Here is a 13,595-nt window from a genome sequence, read left to right as displayed (position 1 = left end):
TAACAGGCTGTTTCATAACCCCGTTGTTAGACATAAATAAAACAGGGTGGATGACCATCTGCTAGAAGACCTATAGAAGAGATTCCTATATGAGGAAATATTGGTGAGATCTCTTCAAACTTCAGGATTCTATTACCGGTTCTTAAATTTTTTTTTTGTTTTTTCATTTAACATGGAATTTTTAACATTTCTGACTTCAGTGCAATTTCTTTCTTGTACCAGGATTTTTTTAAAAAAGATTTATTTATTTATTTGATAGAGAAAGAGAGAGAGAGAAAAAACATGCGCGTGCAGGGAAAGGGGCAAAAGGAGAGAGAGAATCTCAAGCAGACCCTGCTCAGTGGGGCTCCATCTCACAATCCTGAGATTATGAACTCTGTTGAAATCAAGAGTTGGATGCTCAACCGACTGAGCCACCCAGGCGCCCCCGTACCAGGATTACTCAAAACAACAACAGCTAGATATAAAAATCATCAACATTAAGATCTACTTCTTTTCCTCAGTTGCCTATGGAATCACAAAAGGTAAAGTCAAAAAGATCGGCAATTATTCAGTCTAAAGGAAAGCAATACTTATTAGGAGCTATGTAGAGGTGGCAGAGGTATCTAGTAAAAAAGGATGACTTGGCATCCCTGATTGATAAAGAGCCAAACTACTGGTGCATAAATAGAGCTGCGTCTAGAAATCTCCTTTAAAACTATTTAATTAAAGCTATAATAGTCAAAATAGATGACAGTAGAGAATACAGTAACTATTTCATAGCTAGCAATATATTTGATGGATGAGTTTCAGAATACATAGAATGGGCAACCTCAAAGTTAAAATTATAAACTAGGAATACTGGTGAACTTGGTTAAAGCAACATTAAAAACTGAACAAGAATTATCAAATATAACAGCAAAAGTAAATAACCCATTTGAATCAAGCTGATTACTTGAAAACACCCTTACTAGCAGACAGCTCTCTATGTACGGACATTGAGAACCCATTGTCCCTAGAACAGTAACATGGACTATACTAATAGCCTTTATAGGACAAAGAAAAGAATGGAAAAATGTACAGATAATTAACTAGGAAGATGATATCTAGCAAAACTGGAACAATCTAAAAACAAAACAAAGCAACAAAAACTACGCTTAGTTAAAATACAGAAACAAACAAGCAAAAAAAAAAAAAAAAAAAAAACAAAAACTACAAACTATGTCCCTGACAAAACAGAAATAGTAATAAGTGATTTTACCCAAAAATATTTAGATATATCTATACAACACAGAAATGTTAATTCTCTAAGCCTGTGCTTTCCAAAGTGGTAGCCATTAGCCATATTTAAGCACTCGAATGTGCTAGTACAATTCAGAAACCAAATTTTTAATTTTATTTGATTAATTTATTTTAAAATTTAAAACATGATACTTGATTCAGTTACTAGAAAGTTTTAAGTGTGCTTGGAAGATTTTGGGTACATGAATCCACTCATTAGCAATATATTTTATGAAATCTCAATGCAGATCAAGTACTTTCGATCAAAATTTAGTATCTGAATTGAACGGTACTTGAAGTATAAATGTAAAATACATACCAGATTTTGAAGATAGTAAAAAAGCTAGAATGTGAACTATTTCATTAATAATTATTTAAAATGTGATACATGTTGAAGTATTTTTGATACATTGCATTAAATATATTATTAAAATTAATTTAATCTGCTTCTTTTTTATTTTTTAAATGTAGTTTTTAGAAAATTTTAAATTACATATGTGGCTTGTATTATATATCTATTACACAGTGCTGCTCTAAGGGATCAACGGCTTGAAAAAGTGTCAAATGCTCCAAATTTCAAATTTCTGTCAGTCAGGATTTCTAAGTAAAATATTACTTAACTCCTAATGTCACAAATATTACTTTAGGCTACTCAGAATTTGTGTATTTATATATTCCAAAGTCATCTGTATCCTCTTCACACAGAGGATTGGTACAAATCATTAAGGTATTCCTCTGAGTTATTACAAACTGTGGTAATGTTTAATGGTTATCCCATCATCCAGAATGAGTAATCAAGTATCTGAAGGACACTGAATCATCAAAGACTTACTGATTCTTTTATACTCAGATTCTCTCACTGATTCGGTAAATAATGCTTTTGCGTCTGTGAGAGCTAAATAAGGATCTTTAGTATAGCTAAGATGTTAATAACACTAATTTTATGGGACAATTATATTTATATATGTGTGTGTATCTGCACATATATATTATATGTTATTATATAATATATATAATACACAATATATGTGATATATAATTCCTTATATAAGCATATAAAACGTATATGCTTATAAATTTTCTCCTGGAAGAAAAACATCAGAACTATATGTCTTTACAGTGCTTTTCCAACCTTTTTCATATCATGGCATTTCACAGAAAATTATATTTGTAAAGACACACTGGAGTAAACTGTTAAGTCCGCTCAAGAGAGGACATCACTATCTAAGCACAGTTGCTTATAGCACATCAATTGGGAAGCCTAGTTTTAGAGGTCCCCACAAAACACTGCAAAAGTCTCTGACCCATATTTTATTTTCACCTGATTCATATTTTATTTTTATTTATGCCTACAGTTGTGAAAATACAACCCCTCAAAATTTTTAATGACAATATCCAAATCTCCACAAGATGGAGATATTACTCCATTACCATTTTTACTTGTAGTTATTGCATTTTTCCACATTTCCTTCCCCCTACGTACTTCCTACTTTCTCTCCTCAGTGGTATTCTCAGGTATCGTCCCTATCGCTAGCATTTATTCTGGTTCCTCTCCCATTCTGCTTTAACTAGCTTTATTATAGAAGTATTATATAATGAAAACTTGTTTTTAGCATTAAAAGCAGGCAAATTAATTATTTTATTCTAGCTCAGTATTTTTCTACCTCTCTAAAGTTAAGATAATCTTTATATATTGTTCTCCTCTGGGTAAGAAAAATCTTTAAAAAATTTGCTACCCACAAAGTAACAAGCATTCTAAAGTCGTTTACCAGAATACATTACTTTGTAAGGCTATAGATTTACTTCATGTTGATATTGCTCCAAACTTCTCTGCAACTCTTTTTTGAGAACAGTCCTTAAGCTAGTTTATGAAACTTACATGAAATTTACATCCAGATTTCTTTATCAGACCAAACTATATTTACCCAAGCTTGCTAACCCAATTTAGTCGCCAACTTTGGCTCCCAATCTCTATTAGCTATAGCTGAAAATCAAATCCATCTGAAAGACTTACTATTAATGAGAATCATCTGCCAAATATGCTGCAGGCTTTGAAGGTGATTCAAAATAAGAAGTTTCAACAATAGTTTGAGAGATGGCAATATTGCTGAAAACCTCTGACACTTTCCACAATAACTAATTTCAAGATCAATCTAATTTACTCTAAGTTGAACCTCATATACTACTTCCAAAGGCATGATACAAAAAAATGACACGTTAATTCTAACTACTATAGAATTATATAGCATGGTAATCATTTGAACTTTATCAAATGTCCAAACCAAAATTCCTAAACATAGAAGTCTATTTCCTACCGTAGATAAAAGATTCTTTAAAAAATACCATAAGGTAGGATATAATCAACTACAAGTAAAATCAAAATTTCTAACCATCCTACATTATACATATATGTTAACTTTCTTAAATCAAATCAGAAACCAACTTTTAACAAAAAACACAACTTAAAGTCAGAAAATAACCTAAATACTAATATTTATCTGTTAACTCAAAGTGTGGTCGTTGAAAATAACTAATTAGATATATATTTTTTTAATTTCTAAAAGTCAGAGGCTTCTTGGTAATGTACAACTTCAGTTGGTCATGGGATAGCTTCCTTAACTTGACCCATTTTGATGTGGTATGAATAAAGTCCTCAAAAATTGACTAGAAATAAGAAGTCTCAGGGCGCCTGGGTGGCACAGCGGTTAAGCGTCTGCCTTCGACTCAGGGTGTGATCCCGACGTTGTGGGATCGAGCCCCACGTCAGGCTTCTCTGCTGGGAGCCTGCTTCTTCCTCTCCCACTCCCCCTGCTTGTGTTCCCTCTCTCGCTGGCTGTCTCTATCTCTGTCAAATAAATAAATAAAATCTTAAAAAAAGAAAGAAAGAAATAAGAAGTCTCTACCTTCCTTAGTAGGCATGTATATGACCCTATGATTTCTATGTGATCTGTTCAGACTGTCCCAGTAAATGACAATGATCTTTCTGGTCTTAACTTGTTTTGACTACTGTTCATTAGTCTCATTTGGCTTTTTAAAATTCTTGTGCCTTCTATAACCAGGAGTTGCATGTATTCCAGAATTTGTTTAACTAAGGAAATTATTCCCTCTTAGAATTCTAGTGTTTGCTCTCAGTGGCATTTTAATTTTGCTTCTTTTCCATTTTAATACTACTGTTTATACTATGACATACCCTCTATTTAATACTTGATCTTAGACTCTTATCTTCAACAATTACTCTTTACATTTAACATTTCAAATTCTATTAGCTGACTGTGTAGCAACACAGAGCTTTATGCTTACTGCCTCACTGGCACTAAAATGGGTGTCTAATAATGAAACTTTGTTTTAAACACATATTCTCTCTAACCAGAAATGTAGAATGTGGCATACCCTTGCTTTTGCAACATGCTCAATATGAGATTTCAGTTGGTGGATGACATGAATCAGAAACACTTAATCCTGACCTTACTTTAGTATTAACAAGGACGGGAATGAGACCCAGATTCTAGATTAAATTTCTAATTAAGTCCTAATGACATTCTTCAACAAAAATTTTAGTAAATAGAAGTAAAAAACCAAAATATTTAGCTTTTAAAACAGAATACTGACATGTTACTTAAAACACAGTAATCATTTCATCTGGGCTTGAGAAAAGAACGGAAGGCTTCAGGGAGACCCTTACCATGGAGATAAAGGAGTTAAAAAACAGAAATGAAAAGTGCAATAACTGGGATTGGAAACAGGCTTGATGCAATGAACACAAGGCTGGAAGAATCAGAGGAACAAATAAGTGATACAGACAACAGAAAAATGGAAAATAATGAAGCTCAACAAAAGAGAGAATTATGGAACACGATAATAGACTTAGGGAACTCAGTGACTCCATCAAACAGAATAACATTGGTATCATAGGAGTCCCAGAAGAAGAAGAGAGACAAAAGGAGGCAGAAAATTTATTTGAAGAAATAACAGGTGAAAAATTCCCTAATCTGGAGAAGGAAACAGATATCCAGATTCAGGAGGCACAGAGAACTCCCACCAAAATCAACAAAAGTGGGCCAACACCAAGACATATTGTAATTACATTTGCAAAATATAGTGATAAAGAAAAAAATCTTAAAAAGAGCAAAACAAAAGTCCCTAACTTACAAGGGAAGACCCACAAGACTAGCTGCAGATTTCTCAACAGACACTTGGCAAGCCAGAAGGGAGTAGCATGATATACTCAAAGTGCTGAAGAGGAAAAATCTGCAGCCAAGAATACTCTATCCAGCAAAGCTGTCATTCAGAATAGAAGGAAAGATAAATATTTTCCCAGATAAACAAAAACTAAACAAGTTTGTGACCACTAAATCAGCCATGCAAGGAATATTAAAGGGGACTCTTGGAGTGCAAAGGAAAGACCAAAAGTGACCAAAAAAGGAACAAAGAAAATCTCCAGAAACAATGACAAAACAAGTAATAAAATGGCACTAAATACATAGCTATCAATATTACTCTGAATGTAAATGGACTAAATGCTTCAATCAAAAGACAGGGTATCAGAATGGATAAAAAACCAAGACCCATTTATATGCTGCCTATGAGAGACTCATTTTAGACCTAAAGACACCTGCACACTGAAAGTGAGGGGATGGAGAAAGATTTATCACGCAAATAGATGTCAAAAGAAAGCCAGAGTAGTGATACTTGTATTAGACAAACTACTTCAAAACTAAGACTGTAACAAGTGATGAAGAAGGGCACTGTATTATAATAAAAGGGACAATCAAACAAGAAGATCTAATAATTATAAATATTTATGCACCCAACATGGGAGCACCCAAATATATAAAATAATAACAAACATAAAGGAAATAAGAGATAATAATACAACTACAGTAGGGGACTTTAACACACCACTTACATCATCTGAACAGAAAATGAAGAAACAATGGCTTTGAATGACACACTGGGGGATGCCTGGGTGGCATCTGCCTTTGGCTCAGGTCATGATCCCAGGGTCCTGGGATCAAGTCCTGCATTGGGCTCCTTGTTCAGCAGGGAGCCTGCTTCTCCCTCTGCCTGCCACTCCCTCTGCTTGTGCTCTTGCACTCTCTTCTCTCTTTGACAAATAAATAAATTAAATCTTTAAAAAAAAGTTAATGACACACTGGACCAGATGGACTTAATAACAGATATATTCAGAACATTCTATCCTAAAACAGCAGAAAACACATTGTTTTCAAGGGCACATGGGGCAGTCTCCAGAACAGATCACGTTCTAAATCACAGATCAGGCCTCAACAAGTACAAAAAAGATTGAGATCATGCCATGTACATTTTCTGACCAAAACACTATGAAAAATGAAGTCAACCACAAGAAAAAATTTGGAAAGACTTTCCACTCTTCCTAGTGAACTTACCCAGTTTTGTGGCTTCAAACTGCCTTCTAAGTGCCAACGACTCCTAAATTTATATCTACAGCTCAAATCTTTCTCCTTATAACTCCAGACTTGCATAACCAACTGTCTATATGTCAAATCCACTTGAATATTTAACAGACACCTTAAATTTAGCATGACCAAAACCAAATTTCTGATTTTCCCCCAACCAGACCTGCTTCTATACCAGGCTTCTCCATCTCAGTAGTAGCAACTGCAGTTAGACAAGAATTTAGTTAATTACTGAGGCCAAAAGCTTTAGAATTATCCTCAACTTCTTCCCCCTCCCATCCCACATTCAAACAATCAGTAAAATTCTGTCAGCTCTTTGTTCCAATTCAATCTAGAATTTCACCAGATCCACTCTACATTCTATACAATTATCTCACTAAGTAATTAATGAATACATACAGACAGTCCTCAACACAATAATCATTCTGAAATTTAAGTCAAATCATGTACCTCTTCAGTTTAACCCAACATGGATCCCCAACTTACTTATATGTAATAGCCAAAGTCCATGACTCTGATCTCATCTCATGTTACTGTCCCCCTGGTTCACCCTGCTTCAGCCATACTAGCTGCCTCACTATTCCTCCAACATCATGCAAGCTCTTGCCTCAAGACCTTAGCATTTACTGTCTGCCCAACTTGTCAACATGACTCATGCCCTTACTTCCTTCAGAGGCCTTTTCTGACCACCTGACATTTATATTTACTTATTTGGTTGTTTCCAATTATTTCCCCCCTACTAAAATATGAGTTTCATGAGGCCAGGGGGTTTTGGTTTTTTTATACCAGCCAATTCCCAGTGCTTAAAATTTAGCAGGCACCAAATAAATTTCTGTTGAATTAACAACAAAACTGATGAGTGTATAGAGCCAGGTTACAACTCTGAGTAACCTATTTACTTTGTCCTGGTCCCTCATGTCTGGCTAGTCAGCAAAATACTGATTGGCTCCAGTCTGAAAATTACACATTAAGAACCAAAAATTTGTCTCTGTCAATTTATCTCTGTCAAATTTCTGGTCCCCTGAAAGTCTTTCAAGAAAGTTAAGATTCAATGTAATGTAAAGAACTTGTTCCAATCAGTGTCTCTGCTTGGGTAGGATAAAATTTCTTCTGGCATTCCTTCCAATTTAACACTGCCAGGTAGAGAAACACAGGTTAAAACAATTTTCTGGATCCTTTCAAATTCTATCTTGACACAGAATCTTCTTGATTATCTGTGCTTCTTTATTTTCCCATCCTTGCCCATACAGTTAAGTGCTCTGGTTATTCATACTGCCTAATTAAGTCTGAAATTAAACTGCATGAAATTATAAATGAAAATTTTATGAGGGATCATATGCAAGCTAGATTACATAATCTAAAATTTAAACTACTGCTATTAAATTTCTGTATTCTTTTGAAAGGCCTTAATTTTCCATGAGTAACTGGAAAGCATCTTCAAGATCTTTGGACAGGTTATGTATTACAAGCCTCTCTAGGGGCCCTTGGGTGGCCTCAGTAGGTTAAGCATCTGCCTGCCTTCGGCTCAAGTCATGATCCTGGGGTCCTGCTCAGTGGAGAGTGTGCTTCTCCCTCTCCCTCTGCCCCTCCCTGTGCGCTCTCTCTTTATTTATCTCTCAGATAAATAAATAAAATCTTTTAAAAAAACTCTCCCTAGCTACAGAGCTTAATCATGATAAATTCTAAAAAGTATTCTCAATATTAAAGGCATTCTTAAAAAGTCATCAGAGTTATATTTTCACAAATGATTTTTACACATATTGTATCACCATTCACTCTGAAAATGAGGTATTTTTTGTCTCCATGAGAAGGAAATGGCACCAGGTGAAGATAATAAACATCACACAATTGTTTACATGTAAGAATCTTAAGCGTGAAATTCTTACACTTTCTAACTCTTACAAAAATGAAATTGTTAAAATCATGGTACTGGGGCAAAAGCAATTTTATATTCCACTCTTTTTCACTGAATGTAAATTTCCATTTAGTGTTAAATGCAATATTTCATACAAATTTATGATAACCTATGGGGGGGGAAATGTACATTTCATATCTAGTCATGAATGACACATCATATTCATATCCTGTCTAGAAATGACAATTGTTGGTAAACCTTAATTTTTTTTTTACCCACATAACTATTCAAAGCATTTTTTGAAGGGCTCCATCTGATCTTGTGAAATTCTAAGTCTTTCACCCCATAATCCTTAAATCATGAAATGCCATCTTCTCCTTGGCAGTAGGTTTCAGATAGAGACAGGGTATCTACCCTCACCACTCCCAAGGTAGGAGTAAAGAGCAACAGACGGACTTTACAAGTTAGCCTCAAGCTAAAAAAAAAAAGGAAAGGAAAAGAAATGAAAGGAAAACAAAAAGAAGGAAAACAATCTTGTGCTACTGGTTGGGCTTCTCTTCCTGGAGCACCCCAAGTGCCTCCAACGCCCAGAAAATTTAATAGCTCCTTCTCTTCTAATTCCAGGACCAACTCGGTGGAGGCTTCAAGATCCTCCAGATTTCAAAACTGTGATACGAACCCCTATCCAACAGGCTAAAAAGTCCAAAGTACGGTGCAAGAACAACTTCTGCAACACAGACGCCGACCAAAACGCATTCCTCTCTTCCGGGAAAGGAAGAGGCAAGAAAGCAACTAAAATAATAAGTGTAACCGCTTAGGTGAAAATTTGGGGGAGCCATGCCTATGCTTTCCACATTCAGGGGGCAGGAAATGAAAGGTGTAAAAGGTCTACCCATACTACTCTTCCTTCTTCCTCCAACACAGCTACGTGGAAGGATCTCCCCCAGAATGGCAGAAGTAAGAGAAGGTCTCACCACCCCAGGCTGGTCGCACCGTCCAACCTGTCACTGAGACCGGAACTTGAGAAGAGGAGCACGGCGGTGAGGGCCGGGGGGGGGGGGGCGACAAATTCTGCGGCTGGGGTTACTAAGAGACCCTGGTGGGCCCAGGTGAGGAGGGTAGCCAGAGCCCGGGATGACCAAGTGCTGGCCGGGGTGTCCGGCTCCCTCGGAGGAAACAGGGTCAAAGCCCGCCCCACCCCTCCTTTTTGCCCCGACCTGCACGTTTTTGCCCCGGAGTCGCCGAAATAGGCGCAGACTTCAGGCGGGCCGGCGGCCCCGCTTACCTGCTGCACCCCGAGGAACTGGTAGAAGTTGAGCTGCACCTCCTCCACCAAGTCAAATAACTCCAGGTCTCCGCTCTCCCAGCCGTGTGCCGGCCCTACGGCCGCCAGTAGCAGCAGCAACAACAGCAGTGGCCGCGGCGGCGGAAACCGCACTAGCCGACGCCAGCGGCGCCGAGGCAGCCGGGCCAGCCGGGAGCAGGTAGCCGTCATCGCGCTGGGCTTGGAAAGGTCACCCGCCACGCTGTGCCGTCGGCCGAGACCGGGGACGTGGCGAGCGGCGCGGGCTGCGGGGACAGTGTCTGTCAGTCAGAAGCACGGGCAGCCGCCCCGGAGGCGCCCGTCCGGCGGCCCGCCCCAGCGGCAGGGCAGGGGCGGCAGGAGCGGGCGAACGCACCGGCGGGTGGGCGGGCAGGGCCGCAGCCGGATCTACCTTCCGCAGACCCTCAACCCCAGGCCTACAAACAGCTGTGAAGCCAGCGCCGGGCGCTGAGGTTGCAGAGGGGGAGAGGCTTCCCCTCGCCTCAGCCTATCCCAGGCCTCGCTTCCGGTGACATCACGTCTCCTAGCAACCGCGGGATGGTGGGCGGGGCCGGAAGTAGGGAAGGCGGGCGCCCCAGATCCGGGCTTTGGAGAAATGCGTTCTTGTTGCTCTTGCGCGTTGAAAGGCTATACATTTTTTCACACATTTTAAGGCACATGGAATCACGCGTGTACCTGGAACATCTCAAGTATATTTCCCCGGAAGCTTCTACCATCTTACTCTCCTCCCCCCATATTGAAAACAAGAGCATATCTTAAGACTGATTTGATTATGGCCTCTGTTACCTACATTTCATTATACTGTCAGCATAAAGATACAGGAGGAATTGAACCCACGGCCTGAAAGGGGGTATATCTAGTGAGTGGTCTATAGTGTCCTTTATAACAAAGGGGAAGCAGAAATGGAATTCAGACTAACACAAAAGTTAGACTTCTAAATTAGATTTATAGGCATAATACCATAAAATAGGCAGCTTGGTAGAATGAATAATGATGACTCAATCATGGTCTTAAGGGAAGTGCATTTTACCCACCTTAGCCTATTTCTAATTGGGGTTCCTTTCCCAATTGAGATGTTTTTAAAAGGCATAAAGGCTTAAAACCTCCTAGCTCTACATTGCTTCTGTTGAGTATCTTTTAATTTTTTCCTCTACCACCATTGCTTTTTCTTGCATAAACTTCATTTTCTTCTTAGGCTTCTCATACTTCTCCCTGACTCCCTACTCTTGTCGAGGAAGTAGAAGGGAACATATGCTTATATAACTCAGGGTGCTCACCCAGTTTGGAAAATTTTACATTATACTTTCCCCATCTTGGACCTGGCTAGTTAAGCTCAATAGGAGAATGATAAAACTATTTTCACTCTTAGAGTAAGTATATTCTATAATTGATAAAGGTTAGAAAAACAGTATCTAGGAAGAATCTTAAGAAATCCTTTATTTATATAGAACTTAAAAATATTTTTTTCTTTCTTTTCATCCATTATTTCCTTCCTTCCTTCCTTCCTTCCTTCCTTTTTAAAGATTTTATTTATTTGACAGAGAGACAGCCAGCGAGAGAGGGAACACAAGCAGGGGGAGTGGGAGAGGAAGAAGCAGGCTCCCAGCGGAGGAGCCCAATGTGGGGCTCGATCCCAGAACGCCGGGATCACGCCCTGAGCCGAAGGCAGACGCTTAACGACTAAGCCACCCAGGCGCCCCTAAAATATATTTTTAAATAGTCATAAATGAATGCAAGAATATCTTGCTTTACAGTGTATATGCTTGAATGCATCACATTTTAATTTGATCCCAAGGTTTATCTTTCAAAGATACAAGAGCAGGGGTGTCTTCATCTGCTAGGGCTGCTACACCAAAATACTGTAGACTAAGTAGATTAAACAACATTATTGCCCACAGTTCTGGAAGCTGGGAAGTCTGAAATCTGGGTGCCAGCCTGGTAGGGTTCTGATGAGAGCCCTCTTCCTGGTTGCAGACAGCTGCCTTCTTCCTGTACACTTACAAGGCAGGATTGGGGGAAACAAGAGGAAGAGGGGGAGAGAGAGAAAGTGAAAGAGGTCTATGGAGATCTGTGTTTCTCTTATAAGGGCACTATTTCCACAGTGGGAGCTACACCATCATGACCTCATCTAAACCTAATTATCTCCCATAGGCCCCATCTCCCAATACTATCACATTGGGGATTAGGGGTTCAACACATGAATTTTGGGGGAAAACATTTAGTCCATAGCAAGGCGTATCACCTTTTCTGTGTACCCCCAGTACCAAGCACAATGCATAGCACATGCTAGCATTCAATTAGGGAACTCAACACTGTGAAAATCCCCCACCATTTCTCCCAGTACAATTTTTTTTAGCTTGCTTTTTGGCATGTCATTTTTCTTAAGGTAAAAGTCATCTTCCCCAAATCTCTTATCTAGTTTAGTGTTTATTCAATGAGTAAAACATCTAAATAAGATGAAAGTAATCATCTTAAGTGTTACTTTTACATATTATCCCAACATTCATCTTTTCTCCTAATTTGATCATTGGATTAAGTGCAATATAACATTTGAGACTGAAGTACCATATTGCCACAAATCTAGAACTCTTGCCCTGATCTTTTAGCAGCCAGTCTAGTTCTTGAGCTCTTCCCTTATGTTGTCCAAGAACCCCAGGGACTTACTCCAACTACAGAGAATGAGTTTTCTTTCCTCAGCCAAGCTGAAACAGTCTATTCAGTACAGTACTGTTAATGCTTCTTACCACCCTAGGGTACTGCTCTTGAAGCTTCGTCCTGCTCAGTTCCAATGACACTTGTCCACACTGAAGTTCTGGTCCAGGTCTCTGCAAAGACCACAGTGATATTCATATTTAGACTTTGAGTTTGGCATCTTCACACGTCTCCAAAGGACAATACAACTGAATAAATCTTTTTGCTGAGGCCTGGACCAAATGAGCGGATAACTGCCAGCTATTTTCTTCTCTGAAGATATTTACTGACTCTGAGCATGGGCTGTTGAAGTTTGGCCTGGGCAGAGGGAGTTTACACAGGAAAAGAGACTAGTGAAACATTTAATGTTTAGTCATATGAGTTGTGTAATGGATTAGAAATGGAGATGAGGGGCACCTGGGTGGCACAGCGGTTAAGCGTCTGCCTTCAGCTCAGGGCGTGATCCTGGCCTTACGGGATTGAGTCCCACATCAGGCTCTTCCGCTATGAGCCTGCTTCTTCCTCTCCCACTCCCCCTGCTTGTGTTCCCTCTCTCGCTGGCTGTCTCTCTCTGTCGAATAAATAAATAAAATCTTAAAAAAAAAAAAAAAAGAAATGGAGATGAGCCCCAAACATTACATCCAAAATTTCCCACAGGACATTTGCTGAATTCTGGGATAGTGCAAGAGGCTGAGGGACTGGCCTGATAGGGAGAGCACAATCTCCCCACATTCTACCAATGTACATAAAACAGACTCTGTTTAGAAGGATGAGGGGTTCCTGGGTGGCTCAGTAGGTTAAGCATCTGCTTTTGGCTCAGGTCATGATCCCAGGGTCCTGGGATCCAGCCCTGCATCATGCTCCCTGCTCTGCAGGGAGCCTGCTTCTCCCTCTCCCTCTGCTGCTCTCCCTGCTTGTGCTCTCTCTCTCTCTCTCTCAAATAAGTAAATAAAATCCGGAAAAAAAAAAATAGAAGGAGGAGCCTTCCTCAAATACACAGGCAGTCTTCCCCTTCAAGACATTTCCAATA

The 13,595-nt window shown here is 39.1% G+C and overlaps 1 protein-coding gene across 2 annotated transcripts in view; it reads right to left on the bottom strand.

The window, feature by feature from the left end:
* Nucleotides 1-10,332, bottom strand: part of DNAJC1 (DnaJ heat shock protein family (Hsp40) member C1) — a 213,759-nt gene extending 203,427 nt beyond the window's left edge. Inside the window, exon 1 of one of the 2 annotated variants that reach the window (XM_026478955.4) lies at nucleotides 9,836-10,332. In XM_026478955.4, coding sequence (XP_026334740.1) covers nucleotides 9,836-10,045 — 210 coding nt within the window. In that variant the 5' untranslated portion in view covers nucleotides 10,046-10,332. The remainder of the gene's footprint in view (nucleotides 1-9,835) is intronic. The other variant, XM_026478954.4, reaches the window with a different exon arrangement.
* Nucleotides 10,333-13,595: the final 3,263 nt, after the last annotated feature.

The sequence above is a fragment of the Ursus arctos genome, unplaced genomic scaffold (assembly GCF_023065955.2).
Source record: "Ursus arctos isolate Adak ecotype North America unplaced genomic scaffold, UrsArc2.0 scaffold_30, whole genome shotgun sequence".
Classification (NCBI taxonomy): domain Eukaryota; kingdom Metazoa; phylum Chordata; class Mammalia; order Carnivora; family Ursidae; genus Ursus; species Ursus arctos.
Note: the sequence above shows the minus strand (reverse complement) of the source record. Positions and strands in the feature narration are given on the sequence as shown.